The sequence below is a fragment of the Castor canadensis genome, chromosome 7 (assembly GCF_047511655.1).
Source record: "Castor canadensis chromosome 7, mCasCan1.hap1v2, whole genome shotgun sequence".
NCBI classification, from domain to species: domain Eukaryota; kingdom Metazoa; phylum Chordata; class Mammalia; order Rodentia; family Castoridae; genus Castor; species Castor canadensis.
Window position 1 is genome coordinate 12,162,549 of NC_133392.1, and position 20,189 is coordinate 12,182,737.

The window sequence follows — 20,189 nt, forward strand, 5'->3', positions numbered from 1 at the left end:
ATCCACCTGCCTTCGAAGACCACGATCTCTGTGACCGTCATGATCTTCACCTATCTTCCAGCTTATAGGCAGCCTCTCATGGCTTCACAGAGGCCCCTGAGAGCCCTGGAACAGAGGGTTTGACAGGTTGTGTGCACACAGGCCATCCCATGTCCCAAGGAGCCAGGTGAGAGAGGCTGGTGGACTATGTGGTGGCACTTAGGCTCTCCAAAATCTAGCTCCTCAAAAGACATCCAGAACTGGTGAGTGACTCAGACTGCAAGCATGAAGCCTTGCATTCTAACACCAGTGCTGCCACACACAGACACAGACACACACAAAATCCAGAACAGAACTGGTGTTTGTGACCCCCACACAACCTAGGAGCATGAGCATTGGGAGGTTGATTGGCACAGAAAGGAAGAAACAGGGGAGAGAGGATGTTTTTTTTTAAGTGACAAAAATTTAAATAAATCACTTTTATCTCCCTGACTATAAAATTCATATGTGCTCAACAAAAGAAACTGGGAAACCAAAATATATTGAGGGCAAAACTCCTCATGGCTTCATACCTGGAGGTCACCACTAGATGACATTTGCTCTCTGGACTTTCCATCATTTATTCTCATAAACGCACACATACACTTCTAACCAAAGTGGAAAATGCAATTCAAACTTTTGAGTGTGAAGAAAGCGTTTTACATCCTGTTGCTAAAAATTGTTTATCAGAGAGGGAGAAAGAAATGCTAACTCTTCTCCACTGCATCTTTGGGTGAAAATGAGCTACCCTTGTCCTGTCCCTTGGAGTCTTGGGGACAGGTCCAGGACCCCTCTGACACCACAGTCTTTTGGCCTGAAGTTCCTTGTACATGGTGTAGGATTTGCAAATAACTTGCTCACGTCCTCTCAGACATTTTAAGTCATCTCTGGTTCATATAGTACCTAATGCACTGTAAATGCTGAGCGCATAGTTGTCACACTGTATTTCATAGGGAAAAATGACAAGAAAAAGCAGTGTGCATGTGTTTGGTATAGCCGCAATTTTAATTTTTTTTAGTATTTTTCAGTCAGTGGTTGGTTGAATCCACAGATACAGAGGGCCACTAGGTTTGGAATGTGAGTTGATTTCACAGTCAGTCCCTGTGAGGGGCCTCTGGGTCTGGTGTCACTTTGGAAATCTGCCTCTCGGTCTGGCTGGCAACCGTTAAAATGGGTCTCAGCATTGCCTGCAGTTCTTTGCTTCCAAAAGGTGTCCTTTGGTGGGACCCTGCTTTGCTTAGCAAGGGAGATGAGAGCTGAGGTGTCACGATTGGAAGCACAAGATTTTATTACCTTTTCAAAGTGTCCTCCATGGCTTTGGCTTTGCTTTGGCTTTTGCTTTGGCTTGATGGTGGAACCATCTGAGCAGGCTGGTTTCTGTACTTGACACCCCTCGCCAGGAGAGCTTCAAATGGCCTAACTCCTCATCACAGTGTGGCTGGGGTCCACTGCTCTGGGGCTGCTGGCAGGGTAGCTTTGACTTTGTGGGGGCTCAGCTGGAACCTAAAAGTTTGGGAAAAGTCTCCCTGAGACTCGGATTAGATGGCCTGGCACCAATGCATCCTATTTAAAAGAGAGTTTCCTAAGTTTTCATTCAGGTCCTGTTAACTCTTGGTTTACACACAGCCCTAACAGGTTCTGATGCTTCAGAGCAGATTTGAACCATAGGGCAGAGGCCAGGGGTGAAGGAAGACAAGAAGCAATAACTCACAGCCAGAGAGGAGGCAGAAAATGGTACTAAACACAAAACCACAGCACAGTGATCTCAAGCCAGTACACGTGGGGCCCACGATGCCACACACCACACCCTGGGGATCCCCTTGCTACAGGATGGTGAGCCTGCCGACACCCACAAACCATTAAGCAAAAGTTACTTTGTGGTCAGTGTACTATGTGGAGGGTAAGTTATACATTCTAACAAGCATTTCATCAAAAGCAACATTGTAAGAGTTTAGGGGTCTAAAAACTTTGTTACCTAGAAAATTCATCTAAGGGGAGAGGTTGTTCTGTGATTTAATTCACAAACCTGGTTGTGTGCTCACCATTGCGCTGGCAAAACCAGGAGAGGCAGGAAGTGGAGCAGTGGGCATCTCTTCTGTATGTTGGCCTAGAGTCAGAGGCTGCTCTGGTCAACTTTCAGTTGTAGGAAGCAGGAAAGAAGATGGCTACCTTACAAAGTGTTGGTTTCTTCGGTGAATTGTGATTCCTTAGTGTCCTTCTTTCTTTTAAAAATCTGCTGGGAAGTCTGCCTCAGTTTGGTTGGTTTTTTGGTTTGTGGATTTGTTCTTTCATTCATTCTTTCATACTACCAATATTAATTGAGGTCCTGCTGTGTATCAGGGACTGATAGGAATTATGTGTGCTGCAAGGAGGTCACCTCGTCCATCTGTGAAGACAAAAATGGATGCTAAGGAGATATCACAGCAAGGGTTAAGAGTGACCAGGAGGGGCTACTGTGGGTCTCCTGGTCAAGGAGGGCTCCCCAGAGAGGCTACTGAGACCAAGGACAAGAGGAGCTGGATGAAAAGACCTGGGAGGCAGGGCCTTCCAGGAGAGGCCAGTACAAAGGCCCTGAGGCAGGCATCAGCTGGCTGTGTTGGGAAGGTCAGTGTGCCGAGGGTCGTGAGTGATGGATGGGAGCAGTGTTGGGAGGGACTGTGGTAAGGTCCTGGGACTATTGTACTAGTTTAATTGAGGGTTACAGAATGGCCAGTTGGATCCTCTTGAAAGGCAAGCCCATTGGCTCTGATGCTCAGCTGTCTGTCTGTCCCCCACCAGCTGGCTAAGTGAGTGCAAAGCCATCTCTGTGACTTGAAGGTCATCTGTGGACCTTGGTGTCCTGACCATGCCTCATCATTTGTTCTTGACACGAGCCCCAGCCCTCTTCCTCTTCCCAGTCCAGTTCCTGGACTCAGCTTTGACGTCCAGGCTCAGGTTCGCCGTCATGATTCCTGTCGGTCAGGTTGGTTCTCAGCACCAGGAGAGGAAGTGGAGCCTCACAGTCCAGTCCTGCTACCATCTGAGCCAGGCAGGTTCTGTTTCTAGTGTGGCTTCTGAGGCCCCATCTGAAATATAAGGCTTTTGGTGAGTGTTGCTGCCCTCTGCTGCAAAGTGGGTCAGAAATGCTCAGTGCCCTGCTGTTAAAAAGCTGCCCTGGTAGCCACTGCCTTGTTTCCTTAGATTTGTCCCCTCTCTCTCAACATCCATGTGCCTCTCATCTAGTGTGAAGTTCTCTTGTCAAAGGTGGGACCTGACTGTTCCTACACAAAGTACAAAGTTCATGGTGGGGATGGAGGGTACAGAACCTGAGTCACGGTCACTATGTTAGCCAAACTTCCTGCTGCACTGTCAGCCCCTTGACAACTGTTCCCCCCATGAGGCAGGAGTCTTTGGAATTGTGGGTTTCTCATAGTCAGGTGAATTTCTCTATGTGGCCATCTTCCTTTGACAGCTGTGGGTTCAGGCAGCGAAGTCTTTGGCATTTAGCAATGCTCTCCCTTTCTCCCATTCTCCTTTCCCACACATCCTCTGGCTTGGTCACACTTTCCTTTCCTGCCAGCCCTGGCTGAGTGTGCAGTGTTTCCATCTGTCACTCAGGCCCTGGGAGCCAGATAGCACAAAATGACAGATTAGGTGCAGAGCCTGACACACCTCTCTTTGTAAGAGAAATGACAGAATGAATCTGCTGGCCCCATCAAATGTGTTGTGCTGACCCCATGGCTAGGAACTCCACCAGCCCAGGAACCAGCCATGCCAGCCCTAGCCATGAGCACATGCACAAGTCATTCTATTACTGTTGTTTAGGATTTCAGGCCAAATCAATTTAAAAAATTAGCTTAAATTGTTGATCATTGTTAAGATAAAGAAAAGAAAGTTCCTGTAATCTCAGAGGGTGTAAAGTGCAAGGCTACAATTCCCAAGGCTGCCTCTTCCCTCACTCCCCTAGTGTGACATCTGTTAGGTTGTCCTGCCAGTCTCTGCTCCAGACACTTAGGAACGGGATACCTCAAAAGTCTTATCCAGTTCTTCAGATGTGTCATAGGAAAGATGTGACACAGATTCTGCTGTGACAAGTTTCTCAGCTTTCTTGATCCAAAGTCTCTGATTTAAAGTTGCTGCACAGCACAGTCCTTTCCATCAGGAACACAGAATGGTTTGTGAGGATAGAAAGGTCGGGATCATTGCCACTGGCAGCGTTAGATTCTTGCTTCCTTGGGCCTCATGGGAGAAGGTGTGGTTTGGAGCAGGTGGGGTTTGAGAGCAGTTTGGGGCTTTTTCTTCTCTCATACTTTCAGGGGCCCTGTGCCTGCACCTATGTCTTTTTTGTGTTTATGGAACTAGGAGGGCCGTAAACAAGGCAAGTGCTCTTCCACCGGCTACCCCCATGCCTGCACCTAAAGCGAGCCTGGTGTGCTGCCAGGTCTCTCCAGGCTTCCGGTGGTGCAGTGTCTAGACCAGAAGGCCGGGTGCTAGTGCCACTTCCACTTGCAAGGAAGTCTTCACCTTTAGAGGCTGAAAGCACATCTAAAAGATCTCAGCGAGGAATCATTACACCAGCCACACCCTTGACACAAAGGAACCAAGAATAGGGCCCCTTTTCACAGCATTGCGTCTCTGAATTTCCCTAGAATCTGAGAAGTGAGAAAAGTCTTCTTTTCAGACATCAAGAGGAAGGTGGGACACCTGTGAGGTAGCGTGGGCGAGGGGCTGCCTGGCCTACACTGGTCATTGTGGGGGGGGGTGGGGAGACTTGCCCCAGCCTGTTTCTCCAAATGGGGTCTCGGCCTGAGCTCTCCTGCATAACCATGGTCCCCTCTCCCGGGCTGCAGTGGTGGCCAGAGTTGGAGTCCAGACATCTCTGTCTTATGGGTAGTTGCTGACATTCACTTCCAAAGATCAAACCCAGCCCAGAAACCAGCATTTTCTAGCCTGGTAAATTGGAAACGGGAGGTCATGGTCCTTCATTCACATGGAAGGAAGGTGCATCTACATAGCCCATTCTGCCCCAGACAGAATTTGAAATACTTTCAGGTTTCTCCTACAACTTTAAAATGATATGAGGGGAAGAAGAGGGGGAGTGGGTGCCAGAAGGGCACTTAACTCTCCTTCTGATGGCAGAAGGCAGATAAAATGTTTTCTGTCCAAGTAGAAAGTATGTTGTGTCATGAGTATGACAGGCTCCAGGACAACTTGCCCCACATGTAGCGTCAGGTTCACAGGCCTGGGAACATGTTTTGCCCCACGCAGAGGGTCTTACTGACTGTTTATATTCAGTTTCGTTCTAGAGTTCTGGTCCCACCCCTGACACATTGTCCATCCCTGGTGGGTCTATCTATGACCTGGGAGTGCTGGCCAGGGTGACAGAACCTTCCATGTGACTCACCCTGATAGTTCACAGCTACCTTGTGGATCAGCTGCCCTCAGACCTCTGGGGTGCACCCTCTTCCTGCTTCAGAGGAAGGAGAAGAGCCTTTATCTCAGGGGGTGTATCTCCCCTTCCCATTTTGTCTGGCCATTTTCGTTCTTCACACTGTAAGCCTGCAGGGATTGGGGCTTCTGTTCTTCCCACTCCCTCCCTGTTCACCTGGGTAAGAAGCATGTCTGCAGTCTAGGTATAGGTCATCTAGACCCGCCACTTGGAGACAGCAGTGTTTCAGCAGTTTTCATATAAAAAACTAGACCAAGTGCTTGTAGCAAATACAAAATCCCGCTAAGAAAACTTTCTGTTGCATTAAAGGATTACTTGTTTGCTCCCTGTGTGGGTGGAAGTAACCTGGTGGTGTCTTTGAAGAGCAGGGGATGAATGTTCCCTTTAGGCATGCAAACACCCTTGTCTTTTGAAAGGTATTAGTGTTAATTAGGCTCAGCGTGCAGTGATGGAGGCAGTGAGGAACGCTGGGCTGCTTCTCTGTGGAGAAGCCTTTCTGTTTAAACAATCTGAAGTTGTGGCAGCACAGGGTATTTTTTCCTTGCAGAAAGGCAGATCCTGACCTATCACTGCTCTGTCTGGAATGTGGGGTGGCAGGTGTCCAGGTGATGTAAGGATCCTTCATTGGAAGGCATTGGTGCAGAGCTGCACTGTACCCAGGAGGGCTCCCTCTCCTTTCCTCCCAGTCCCACCCCAGCAGCCTGCAAGACAAGGGCACTAACAGTTTACAGTGCAGGCATGCCGTAAGCAGATGTGAGGGCTGCCAAAACTCCCAGCCTTGCTTAGCCACAGCTGTCTTGGCCAAAAAAAAAAAAAAAAAAAAGACACAGAAAACAGCTCAGCTGCCAGCTCAAGTTTTCTGCTTCATTGGCCGCTGGTCTCAGATGGATCATCTGCTCATCTTGAGCCTCCTCCTCATGCTAGATTCGTCTTCACTTCCTTCTTCCCTACAGACAGCTCCAGGATTCTGACAGTGTTGTTCAGGTAGTGATCACGGTCCGTCCTGGTAGGACCTGATTTCCCCATCAGAGAGTTCTTGTTTCGTAGGACTGGGACCCTCATTTTTTGTGTTCATTTTTTGTGCTTGGATGAGAGTGAGGTGACATCAATAAGTAATGGTTTATAGCGTAATCTGTCCTAACAAGACAGCCACCACCCGAGTGGCTTAAAATAGCAGAAACTTCTCCCCAGGTCAGGAGGCTAGAAACCTGAAGTCCAGGTGTCAACAGGGGCGTACCCCTGAAGGCTCTATGGAGGACATTTCCTTGCCCTTCCAGCTTCAGGAGGCTGCTGGCCATCCTTGGCGTTCTGTGGCTGTGGCTTCATCACTCCGTCCTCTGCCTGTCTTCACACGGCTTCCTCCTTCTGTGTCTCACTGTGTGCCATTTTCTTCTGAAAAGGACACCAGTCCTCAGATTGGGGCCCATCCTAAATGCAGGATGAGGGGGCGGAGTGGGTGGTAAGGGAGGGGGTGGGAGCAGGGGGGAGAAATGACCCAAGCCTTGTATGCACATATGAATAAAAAAAAAGGCATGCAGATTAAAAGCAAAAATAAATAAATAAATAAATAAATAAATAAATAAATAAATGCAGGATGATTTCACCGTGACATCCTTTACCAATCCTATTTCCAAGTCAAGTCACATTTAGAGGTTCCGGTTGGACGTAGTTTGTAGGGACTCTACTCAACCCACTCTTCCATACAAGCACACGTTTTTTTTTTCTGCTTCTTTGTGTTTGCTTTTTTGAGACGCAGCCTTGGTATGTATCCCAGGCTAGCCTCGAACTTGAGATTCTCCTGCCTCCACTTCCCAAGTGCTGGGATTACAAGTGTGTGCCACCCTATAAACACACTCTTGAACATATTTGGGGGTCATTGTTTTTAAACTTAGTGCATTTTTAAAATTTAGTGCTCAGTCATTTGACATTCATGGACAGTTTTCTACACTCAACTCTTCGCAGACCTCATTTTTAATGACTTCTTATTGGTCTGCCATGGGAGTGGCGGTATTGCCTAACAGTTAAGAGTGTGGGCTTGAGAGCTAACATGCCAGGGACAGGTTTGGCATCCCACCTGTCCCTCACTCACTGTTATGAACTGAATTTCGCACCCCTCCTTCCAATTCCAGCTCATCTACTGAGGCCCCCAGGACTTCAGAATATGACTGTATTTGGAGTTAGGGCCTTAAAAAGAGATAAGTAAGCTAAACAAGGCATATAGGTGACCTAATCCAACCTGATTTATAAGAAGAGTGTTCTTGTAAGAAGAGATTAGGACACAAACACACACAGGGGTTGGCCATGTGAGGTCACAGAGAGAAGTCAGCTATTTGCAAGCCTCCGAAGAAACCAACCTGCCGACACCTTGACCTTGTACTTTCTGCCTCCAGAACCATGAGGAGATGCCTGATCTGTTTGAGCCAGAGCTGACCATACGCTTACCACTGGGCAAAGTGCTGAGCCCCAAGCCCCCATTTCTTCCTCTGGAAAATCAGGGTCCTCAGGTGCATTGTGGTGGGTACGTGAGAGAACACTCCATCTGCTGCCTGGTACACAGTTCGGGGCCTCCTGGCAGTGCTGGTCCTGGCCTGGTTCCTTTCACTTGCACTCTGCTGGGCATTCTGGGAGGCTTCTGGTCACTCTCTGGTAGACATGGGACCCTGTCATGGTGATTTACTGTAAGGTAGACTGCAGTCAGTAGCAGGGCACACTGTCTTTGGCCTCTTTCTTGGGAGAGAGTTTGGGGCATTCTGCAACTTCTCTGCTGTCCACGGGGACATACAGTGGGGGATCCTGCCACAATCTCCCAGCCAGTACCAGGAGGCTCTTTGCCAGGGCAGTGGGAAGCCAACCTCTGGATCCAGTGGAGAGCCATCAGGCTGGGCACCGCCAGGAAGATGAAATCCGTGTCGGTCTGATGGCCACAGCTGCCTGCAGTGTCTCTGCTGCCCCTAGGGGTGGTGAGGGCCCTGGCACAGGAAGCCCTGGCCTGAGGGACTTCTAGACTTACAGGGCATTTCACACCTGCCTTCGGTAGGGAGTGGCCCTTGTGTTCTTGTTAAATAGTTCACAGTCCCCTCCCCCCCATGGAGCTGGCACCAGTGGGTGTCATGTGGGGAGAGGAGCCTGTACCTCTTGGGATTTCCTGAGGCCTGTGCAGCTCCAGGGCATCACCTTCAGCAGAAACAGCCTCTCTCTCCACCTCCACCTGTACCTCCCTGCCTCCAGCACAACCCTTTTACTTCTCTCCTTTGAAGTCTGAGCCCCAGAGCCACTGCAGGCAAACAGGATGTTCCTCTCCCACACACGGAGACCTCAGACAAGACGCGGGGTGCACTGCATCCTGCTCCGAGTGGTGCGTCCCATTTGCAGAGGACCCAGGTGTGGGAGGGGGTACGGGGCTGCCTGCCAGGAGGGGCTCCCAGGAAGCTGGTTTCATCAGTCATACTTTGAGCATGTATTCTGGTCTTTGAGCCAGGTGGGCATCTAACAGTTCCCTCTGGGGGAACTTCCTTGTGCTTGGAAGGGCTGAACAACAGCAGGTGGGAGGGACAGTGACACCTGCTTAGCACATTTGGGAGAGACCATTAAGGATAATGGCCTTCTTTGTCCCAGCCTTGCCCCTGGCTATGATCTTTGTGTTTTGTTTTGAATTCTTTATACCTAAGCATTTAACAGTCACATTTAGGATTACCCACAAAATAGGTGTCTGAGAGCTTGGGCAAGACTGGAGGGGCACCAGGGATGGGGCTGGCTCTAGTTAACAGTTTATGGAAAACCAAGTGTCCCAACTCTTTCCTGCGGGTGGCTCTGCTTATACTGAAATGATTTAGGCAGTTTGGGACATTGCATTTCTGTCCCGATAACCCCTCCTCACCCAAGCAGATGCTCTGAGAACTTACAATCTATCTGACATTTAATTTACTAAACAGTCTGTTTTGTTGGGAGAGGGTAGGTCTACAAGATGTCAGGATTTTGCCACCCACATGACAACCCTGCCTGGCAGTGAGCAGTGTTCCAGGCACCTCAGGAACTTTCCACTCTATGGAACCTGTATTAGTGCCTAAGGGAAGGCACCTTGACCTGCTGTGTGGCCATCAGCCTGTGGAATGTCCTGAAAGTTAAGCTGAAAGGTCAAAGAGCGAGAGAGAGATGAAGGGTGAGGAATTTCTCAAACAGGGATTGTTCCCTAGGACAACAGGAAAATGTACTCCTTTTTGCTTCTCTGTTCCCTACCCATGTGGTAGGCTGAGGGAGGATGACAGGTGGCACAGGATTGGGTAGGAATGGATGATGGAGACAGGGACTGTGGCCCAGAAGAGAGGTCCAGTGCAGCTGGGAGAACCTTCTGTGCGGAAGTGGGGAGCACATTCCTGGGGGCACCTGCAGTACTGGTAGGTTATACACCTCTAAGCCCAAGGACATGCATTAGAACTGTTTCTAGAGATCTCAGACTGTCTGACCAGAGAGGAGCTCAAATTCTGTCCTAGGACTTGGTTCTGTACCCTCTCCTGGCCAAGACTAAAGTTTCCTTCTTTGTCCTGTGTTGAATAAGCTCCTTTTGTTTCTTGGTGTGATAATAGGTTTGAGATCTCCAGTGCCAGGCTTACTGGGGGTCTTCATAATACTGAGATCATCTGATTTAAGTGACCTCTGACCCCATGTCCCTGCAGAAAATGTTTCTACTCTGCTACCTCCAGCTCTCAGAGAAACACAGGTCTGTGTTTGTACAAACACAGTGGAGAGTCTAAATGGACCTTTGAATATGAGGGTATGAGTCAGTGCTGCGTGAACCTGTAGTTCCATGGAAAAAGAAAGATGCATTTGTTCACGTGCCTCTAAGCTGCAGAGTCCATTGGGATTATTGTGCGATGACCAGGAGCATCCAGGAGATCTGCCTTGTCCAGCAGAGGCCTACACTTCAGCTTTCTCTCTGTGTTTTTATACATTATTTGTATTCTTTGGCCCATGGTAGGTATTTCATAGATATTTGATTCACGGTCTGGATTAGCCCCAGCTGTCAGACTCTTTCTGTTCTCCTTAGATCTTCAATCTCATGAAGTACGACAGCTACAGCCGCTTCTTAAAGTCTGACTTGTTCTTGAAACACAAGCGAACTGAGGAAGAGGAAGAACAGCCACCGGATGCTCAAACTGCAGCTAAGCGAGCTTCCAGAATTTACAACACATGAGCCTGACGAGACAGGACTGCCACCTCCACCCTCATGGAGCGAAGGGATGTACCCTCAGGACTGTGTGGGGTTGTCATTGCTTTGTCATGTGCAAGGACTGAAATGTACAAAACCCTTCGGGGGGTATGTGTATTTTATTAACTGCTTGACCAGTAATTTTTGCATGATGGCTAATCTTACATAAAAAACAAATAGCTTTGAAGTTTCAGTTCACAAAGCCAATGAGATTCCTTCAACACTGGACACTTGGAGCATTTTAAGTTTGATTAAACTTCATGCGAGGGCACAAGGTGAAACTACAGCCACCTTGACCTTGTAAGTCTCTGCCCTGCCTCTCTGACCTCTTGTGCCTCTCTGCCTCTTGTACATGTCCACAGATTCATTTGGCAAAGTTCTCAAAAATGAGTTGATCTGACAAACTCAGGGAGTGGAGATTGTCTATCAGTCACCTTTTGGGTTACGTACTTCTTGAGAGCAAACTCAGTGCTGGAAAAAGAAAACGAATCACTGACAGCTGCTAAAGGTTTGGGGAATTGAGAGTGCATGGCATCAAATGATTATTATTTCTTGTGAGTGGGTTGATCTTGGGTTTGCCGCAATCCATGACATTTCATGCAACACATGTAATAATAGTTAAACTCATCAGAAGCAAGATCTCAACCAGGAAGGAAAAAAAGACAAAGAGGAAAGTGTTCAGGTTGCCATGAGTGCCCCAGGTGGTGTTGAATGGGACTGCGGCACAAGTGGAGTTAGTGGGGATATCCTTTTTCTCTTAGCCCATTTGGGGACAAATCACAGCCTTTTCTCCTCTGTTCCTGCTTTTGCTGGTCTTGTTAACTCCGGCTTGAGCTCCAGCAAGGGAGCCTGCTTGGTCTGGGTGGTCTCAGCCAGCCCAGGTAACCCCTTGTGTACAGAGGTGCCCAGCAGGGCCCCAGGTCAGGCTCAGCTGCCTTCAGCTAATGTCACTGCCAACTGCAGGCTCAGTGTTACTGCAGACCTTCTCCAGCATTTAAGCCTCAAACTCCAATTTGTACAAACAAAGCAGTAAGACTCTGTTGCTTGTGAGCCTCCTGACTCAGCCTTTCCTGTTTGCAAAATTCCCTTATGTTGAGGTGATTGTGTAGTTTATCCATCAAGCCAGGACACTTGGAAGAGAGAAGAGGGGAGGGGTGTGGGTTTAATAATTATGCTGGGATGATGCCCTGGGTAAAGGTGTTTGCACAGTCACCCTACTGAGGACTCTGGTGACCTTCCCCTATCTTGACCTATTATGCAGTCTCCTGATTCCCAGGCCTGGTTCTCCATTCACCACGATCGAATCCTTTCTGTCTTTCCCTCTTGGGCTGGGGAATGGATGGCTTTGGGGGAACCATTCACTGCAGAGAGCTGAGTGACCGGCTGAGCATCCATCAGGAACAGCAAACACAGACGGTGCTCACCCTCCTCAGGTACTTTCCAGACAAGCCTCCTTGCATTGGTCTTTGTTCTGCCTCTCTCTCTAGAATCTGGGAATGAGACAGTGATGCTGAGAAGGACACCCAAGGGCCCTGTCACCAGAGAAATACAGCCATCGCCAAGCAGAGTGGATGGATGCATTTTAAAGAGTAAAGATTAAAAACAGTGCAGGTTCTCCAGCTCAGCTTTCACTTGATTGGCCAGAGGCATGCAGGGGTGCAGAATTGCCCACCACACCACTTCAGATGGAAGGAGATGCAGGGCACAGGGCCAGCTCACTTTGGAGAGATGGGCGTGGACAAGATGCCTCTCTTTGACTTTCCCCTTTACCACTGGGTTCAGAGACCCTTTTAGATGGCAAACTCTTTATTCCTTGAATAAAGGAAACAGCTTGAGTTAGCCAGCAGATTGTCTACCTAAAGAAAAGTCCCCCTCCTCCACTCACTCCTGTTTGACCACCTGCATTTACACCAATGACAGAACATAGGCATTTTCACAACTCAGTGCCCTGAAGCAATTGCAAAACTGACTGAAGTGTAGGGAATCCATGCAACCAAACAAATGCTTCTATACAGCCCTTCATTTCATCCTTACGTTCATCTATCCATCCATCCATCCTTCCATTGATTAATATTGAAATTGGGTCTGTAACGTGCTAGGGGCTGCTGGGTGCCAGGATTTGGGGCATATGCGTGTGTGTGTAAAGTAGTCATTCGTGCTCCAGTGAAATTTGTAGATGTAGCTTTTATTCTGTGTAGTGAGGCCAACAGGTCACAAGACAATGGCCACTGAAAATAGTTTGTTACTCAGTTCCCATGAGGAGGGGCACACTTGTGAAGGCCACATGGGGATGCACCAGGGTGCCATTAGGAGGCAGAGCAAAGGGAAAACATGACAGGGTCCTTCACTGTGCTTTCCTTGGGGCAGGCAAGCAAGGCCAGCATGCTTGGTGTTGGCTAGTTTGTATTATTCAATGGGCCCTGGGACATAAGAACAGTCCCAAGTTGTCTGGTTCCTGGCCCTGGGGCGATTGCAGCTGGTGGATGGTGGCCCCAAGTGTGAGAGCTTGAAAAGGAGGTGTCCTATAAATGTTATGTGCTCCAGACTGGCTGACTTGGATTGGCTGGCTTGCAGATGGAGGGCTCACTCCAATTGTTTGTGACTTAGAATTGGCTGGCCATGGAAGACGGTCCCTCCAATGTCAGCATCAGCTGTCATCAGAATAAAAAGACATGCTTAATGTGACAGTCTGCAGAGGTCTCAGGCTCTCAGCCCACAGGCCACAGATGCATGTTGTCGTGTCTGATGGGGCCATGTGTTTTAAATCTTTCAACGCCGATGCCTTAGGCAGAGCATGAGTGTCCTGTCCAGTTGGCTCCTCTGTCCCCTGTTGCCTTGTCACAGGCTGCTCACATATTTACGTTATCTGGCTCTCAGTTTGTGCCCTGCTCTGCATTTTCCTTGTGCAGAGAGCACAACTTTGGTTATTTTTCCTTTGTGACTTTGCAGTCACTCATTCTCCCTCCTGATTCACTCTGCTGACGCACCCAGCTCTCTGAGAGTGAGCTAGGGACTGTTTCTTCCCTGTGACCCTGCATGTCCTTCTGCAACATGTGATGGAAACCACCTCACCCTGACAAAGCACCCTGCTGGGTACTTTTTTTCCCTTCACCTCACACACAAAGTGATTCAAGATGAGAACACCAAAATGAATGATATAACACACACACTTGTGAGTGGCAGAGCCGGAGCCTGAAGCCCAACCTGTCCCCTGACCCAGCTCCCTTTTAGGTCCATCCACAGTCTGGACAAATAGGACCCTTGCAAGCCCAGCTACAGGTGAATATTAGCCTTTTGGCAAACATGCTTATGTCTTACCTAAGAGATAGCCAATGAACACCTGCCACAGCTGGGGTCAAGTAGTAGATATAGGAGAGAAGAATGAGGCATTGACCTTGTCCTGGGGAGCAACTGGTCAGGCGATAACATGGGGTTTCCCTAAAAGCTGCCACAAGAAAGAAAGTGACCAGCCCCTGGGAGAAGGACTCATTGGACATTAGTACTCATCTTCAAACATCAGGATGTCAAGCTTTGTTTGACATTGGTGAATGAGTGCTCTGTGAACTATACTCTGTCTTTATGGGGATATGCTTTTTTTGGCCTCAGGTGGCCCCCAGATAAAGAAGAGACATCCAGTGAGCTAAGTTTGCCCTAGAGCTCTGCTCACAAGACACACGCGTATCCTTCAATATGTTAAAGAGTTGGGGGCTGATTAATTAGTACCTAACTCCCAGGCCCCAGCTCTGACTTTGGGAGGACACTTTGTTTACAGACTTCACAAACTATTAGACAAGCACAGCCATGACTCACGTTCTGTCATTATTTGCTTTCCTTTTGGCTGCAGATGTTCTAGGCTTTGCATTTATTTATGTGCTAAATGGTCTTGTCATACCATTAGCGTCCAGAGATTTTTAACAGTGCTTTTCTTCACAAGGTTAGTCCAGTACAATGCAATGCATGCTGTAAGGAGGCTAGTGGCTAGACAGGGAGAGAAGGAACCTCCAGCTGACATTGTCTCAAAACCTGAGATTTCTCAGGTATCACAAACATTGCAAGCCCAAATGTGCTCATGTAGGAGGTTGAGGTCCCTCTTGTCAGGGCCTCTGGGTGAGAGTCTTGCAGGTGATACCTGTGCTGGCTGCTGGGCTAGAGGGGTGGTGCCTGTGCTACAGCTGCCTGGAGGAAGGGGGCGCTTTTCCAATTCCCACAAGATTGAGCTGCCCTGAGACCATGCTCCCATCTCAGGGCCATGGCCATGACCTAGCTGCCCATCTCTTGCCCAGTGGCTGCTATGGCCTCCTGGCTGTTCTGCCCTCCTCACCTCATATCCCTATTTCGCCCAGCGTCCATCTGTTAAAAGCACAAGCCTGGCCATCTACTTACTCTGTCCCCTCTGTGCCTTTTCCTTGTTTTCAGAATGAGAATTCAAGTCATAACTGAGGTCTCATGGCTATAAAGCCAGGGAGATTGGAGCCTAGCCCCACCCCACCTTCTGCCCTGCTGAGACACTCTTCCCAGTCTCTTAGACCTTGTTTCAGATCTGCAAGCAAGCTCAATGCCATTCTTGGCAGCCTTCTCTGCTCAGGATGACCTCCTGACCTTGGCTGCCACTCTTTCCTGTCCTGTCAATGTCAGGCTTATACCTGCTGGGAGAGTATACTCCTGAGGACCCCTGGAAGCAGCCCTTCTATCCTTGGGTCCCTTCTGGCTCCTTCAGAAGTTACTGGCACATGGGTAGTTACTGTTGCCAACTAGTCCCCAAGGACAGGGAGTAGTCAGTTTCACTGTGTTCCAAGTCGCCAACCTGGAGCCTGGCCTCAAGTAGCCACACAGTTGGCACTGTGGAAATCTTCCTTGAGGGAGTGCATGAATGTGGAAAGGGCCAGGATCTGAAGTTTCAGTTGATCTCAGTCAGGGCTTGGCCCCTGGGAACCTCCAACCATGGCATTGTCACAACAATCAAGATTGGAGGATCAGAGGATCCCTCCACTCCTGGGTGACCCCCTACATTCACTGTCTTGGGACATTGCACTTAGGCAGCAAGCCTCTGGGACTCCCACAGGGTCAGTGGGGGGCTGATCTTCAGAGCTACTGAACCTGTCACAGGTCACTGTAGCTGTATCAGTGCCAGGACTGGAATTTAGGTCTTTCGGGTCCCATGGCTTCACTACACCAGGCTGGGCCAGGTTCCAGCTCAGGCAAATCAGTGGTTATTCCATCAAGATGTGACTGTCTCTCAGGGAGAAAGCTGTCACCCACCCAATCTTGTTCCAGTCTTCTCTTGCTTCTGCAGTACACCAGAGAGGCCCTGGCCCCAGCCAGGCAGGCAGAGCCAATGCTCCTTTAAAAAGTCCACTTTCGTGTTTGCAACCATTTTTTTTTTTTTAGTGATATATCATGAACATCTTTCCATGCCAATAAAACTAATTATACACCATCCAAAAAAAAGTCCTGTTTTGAGATGAGCTAGAAGATAAATGTTTCCCTTGTGCTAATTCCAGCACAGTTTATATGCTGTTTTGCCATGTAGGCAAACTGTTTTCTTCTTATTTAAGCATTTAAACTCTGTTTTTTAAACTGTTATGGCATACAGATCGTCTCAGAGTAACAGATGTCTGCTTGATAGAGTTGTTTCCTGGGAAAAGAATTTGCTTTTTTTTTTTGGTCTCCAGAGGAAGGATGACTTTGCAAATATGTGGCTTTTGGTCCACTTGTCACCCTTCTTGCCCTCTTAAGAATAGGGGAACAAATACAGTGCTGCAGGCTGCCTTGTAACTGTCTGTGTTTACAGATGTGTTTGATTAGAGGCAAGACCCTGCTCCTGCCCCTCCTAGAGGGAGGGCTTCTCCCTAGGTGAGCGAGATCACTTATGACTCAGAGACATGAGAATGTGTGAGCTTACTACATTTGCAGGTTTCTCCAGAATCTTAGCAGTGGAAGAACCTCTGGCAATCATAATCATCGCCATTATCATCAGCACCATTATTAGTTTGCTATCGGTTAGCACGAGAATTTGGGTTACAATCATGCCAGGAAGTTCTACTGCCTAAATTCTAACCTCGCTCTGTCACTTCCTAGCTTTGTGATCTTGGGAAAGTCACCCATTTATTCAAGCCTCTTTGCTCACCTGTTAGATGACAATGACATTGATGCCTGTGCTTTTAGTCTGTTTGGGCTGCTATGACAAAGCACCTTAACCTGGGTAACTTATAAACAACGGAAATGTATTGTTCTGAGGGCTGGGAAATCCAGGATCAAGACATTGGCTGGACTGGTATCTGGTGGAGAAAGCCACTTTCCTCATAGATGCACCTTCTCACTGTGTCCCCACATGCCAGAAGGGGTGAACAGTTTCTATAGCTTGGGCCACCAAGGTTCAGAGAGATTGTGTGGTCTGTTTAAGGCCACACAGGTAAGGTTGAAGATTCCTGGTCTGGTCTGATTCCTGACTACTTGGCTGGGGCTCTCTTCACTGTCACCTGCCCCTCCCCCAGCAGTTACAGGAAGGACCCTAGTGTTAGTAGGTGAAATCTGCATGTTGCTCAGACAATCCAGTCTCCAAATTAATTGGCTTCTCAGAGCAGGAGGACCCAGAGGAGAACGAGCTAAAGCACAGTGACACCTGGGTGGCAGGTGCTCCAGCAGTTGGATATGACTCCACTTCCAACCTGAAGGTAGGGTCTTATCAAGTGGCCAGGCTGAAAGAAGGGTAGTGTGGAGGGATCACCGAGTAGGGATTGAGGGCCACTTTGGGGGAAGTAATGAGAAGGCTGGGCACTGGGCTGTCTCCTCTCCGGACACTTTGCATCTGATGAAGGGGATGGGGATCCAGCAGATGTTCTCTTGAGGAACCATTTGGATCTCTGTAATTTTTACTTGGCAACAAGGATGACTTCCCAGGGCAGAGCTGCCCACAGGATGTTCTGGGCTCAGACAGCCTTCCTGAAGTTCCCAGGTCTACCTCAGGGAGGAGCTGGTGAGCTGTGGAGGGAGGGAGCCAATGGGTTAACTGCAGATGAGGGTTCCTGCAGGTGGGAGGACCTTGGAGGCCCTGGGCAATGTCCTGCTTGAATCCCTTTCCCCAGAAAGGAGCTGTGAGGAGATCTCTCCCCAAGTCCAGTTGTGCAAGATCTTGTGCTAGGACCTTGTGCTAAAAAAGAGCCCAGGTCCAAGAGGAACTGCCAGGTCTGTGCCAGGTTACCAAGGCCAGTGGTCTGACTTCAGGTGCAAGCGGCACAGTGGCAGGGACCCGACTGGAAGACTGGCAACTGCCTCCCTCTTTCTGTTCCCAGGACCAGGGCTGTTTGGCAGGAAGAGGAGGTTCTGAGGCATTTCTTGGACATTCACTGAGACTTTCCTCTAAGTCCTTTCACTAGTTTTTGGTCCCTACCCCTACTTTGGCCTTGGCTGGCCTCAAAGACCCCAAATTTCCCAGAGGGCCATCAGTGGAAGACTTCTATTCATTTCATTCATTAAAAAAAAACTAATGCCAGTTAAAAAAATACTTGGAAGCAATGTTTTGATGTGGATTATTACTTTAAAAACTGCAGGACTGTGTACAATACAGTGCCCACTACTAAAGTCACATTAACAAGATCAAGAAATGACTGGCCGTGTACACAAAAGCTTAAAGGTTTCCAACGGCTGAGATGTTAAACTTCTCTCTTGCCCATTGCTTAATTTTAAAAGTATATATTCAAATTCTCCTCTTTTTCCTCAGGTATCATTCCAAAACATAGTTATTATTTCTGAAGCTGCTAAAATAAGAAGCTACAACTTCACCCTTGCTTCCTCAGCAAACTGGGATGTATTTTTTCCATTGTAGAGAAAATGATGTTTTTTAAACCGAGGCATGACTAATGTGCAGTGACATATCACATCTTCAATGTGACACTCCATGTGCACACAGGTTGCTACCACGAGATCTACCTAGAGAAAACTTCCAGCTCTGGTACCGTTTTGAGGGATCTCTCCTTAGTTCATGTGAGAAGCTATAACAAAATACCTTAGGCTCAGTGACTTGTAAACATTGAAAATGTATTGCTCACGGTCTGGAGGCTGGGAAGTCCATGATCGAGGCACTGGCAGATTTTGTGGCTGGTGAGGGTCCACTTCCTCATAGATAGAATATTGCTGTGTCCTCACATGGTGGAAGGGGCCAGGCAGCATCCTGGAGCCTCTTTTTTTTTTTTTTTTGGTGGCACTGGGATTTGAACTCACGGTCTTGCACATGCTGGGCAGGCACTCTGCCATTTGATCCACTCTGCCAGTCCTTTCCCTTTTTTTCTGGAGTCTGTCTTAAAGGGCACTAATTCCACTTGTGAGGGCATCAGCCTCATGACCTAAATCACCTCAGCAAGCCCTCTGCCTTACTACCTTTGCTTTTGTGATTAGTTTCAACATGTTTTTTTGGGTGGGGGGACACAAATATTCAGACCACAGCAAGTATCTTTGTGAGAAGACAGGGGAAGATTCGATGTCATTCCTGGGATGAGGGGGTCTGCAGTGATGTTGGGGGTGGGGTGTTGAGGACCTCAGGACTCTTGCTTATTATTCTGCCTTCTGTCTCTTATCTCTAAGTTGGTAGCACAGAGCAAATGTCTGTGCCCTGTCCCCAATTCCTGGTCCAGCCATTTGGAGTGAGAGTAGGTGACCTCTCCTTCATACCTGGACCCCTTTGAAGTTTTCTTGTACTTTTTTTTTTCCCCATTAGGGAATTTGGCCATTTCACAAAACCTTCGGCAGCCAGGCACCGTTGTTTTTCCTTTATACAGTTTTGTGGCAAAGCTGAGGGATTTCAGAGGATCTGCCCCATTTTTACATTCCTACCTCTTCAGTGCTGATAAATTGCCACTGACACATTGCTTATTTTTTAGTTGGTGAGTCAGGGAGTACTGGGGTTTGAACTCAGGGTTTCAAGCTTGTTAGGCAAGTGCTCTACCACTTGAGCCATACTTTGGTCCTTTTTGCTTTATTTTATTTTTCAAATAGGGTCTTGCACTTTTGCCCAGGGCCAGACTTAGGCTATGATTCTGCTACCTCTATCTCCTGAGTATCTAGAATTGTAGGCATGCACCACTATGCCTAGCCTGTTTTTTCAGATAGACTTGCTAACTTTGTGCTTGAGTTTTAACCACAATTTTCCTATTTCTGCCTCCTGAGTGGCTGGGATTATAGGCATGCCCCACCACACTGAGGTAGGGTCTGGCTAACCTTTTTTTTTTTTTGCCCAGGCCAGCTTGAACTCTGGTCCTCTATTTCCACCTCCAGAATAGCTGGAATTATAGACATGTGCCTGACACATCACTTTAAAAAAAAAAAAGGTTTTTTTGTTGGTATATAGGGTTTGAACTCAGGCCTCACGCTTGCCAGGCAGGTGCTCCACTTGAGTCACCAGCTCTTTTGTTTTAGTTATTTTTTGAGGGTAGGGTCTCACATTTTTGTCCCCTCTGGCTTGGGACCGAAATCCTCCAATCTCTGCCTCCCAAGTAACTGGAATTACAGGTGTACACAACTATGCCCAGCTTTTAAAAAGCT

General features: G+C 48.2%; 1 protein-coding gene across 4 annotated transcripts in view; it reads left to right on the forward strand.

Annotated features, from left to right (window-relative positions):
• The window catches only part of Rgs10 (regulator of G protein signaling 10), a 36,180-nt gene extending 25,203 nt beyond the window's left edge, over window positions 1-10,977 (forward strand). For 3 of the 4 annotated variants that reach the window (XM_074078206.1, XM_074078209.1, XM_074078208.1), the window contains exon 5: window positions 10,491-10,977. In XM_074078206.1, coding sequence (XP_073934307.1) covers window positions 10,491-10,637 — 147 coding nt within the window. In that variant the 3' untranslated portion in view covers window positions 10,638-10,977. Of the gene's footprint in view, window positions 1-7,836; window positions 7,965-10,490 lie in introns of all 4 variants that reach the window. The other variant, XM_074078207.1, reaches the window with a different exon arrangement.
• The last annotated feature ends 9,212 nt before the right edge of the window (window positions 10,978-20,189 follow it).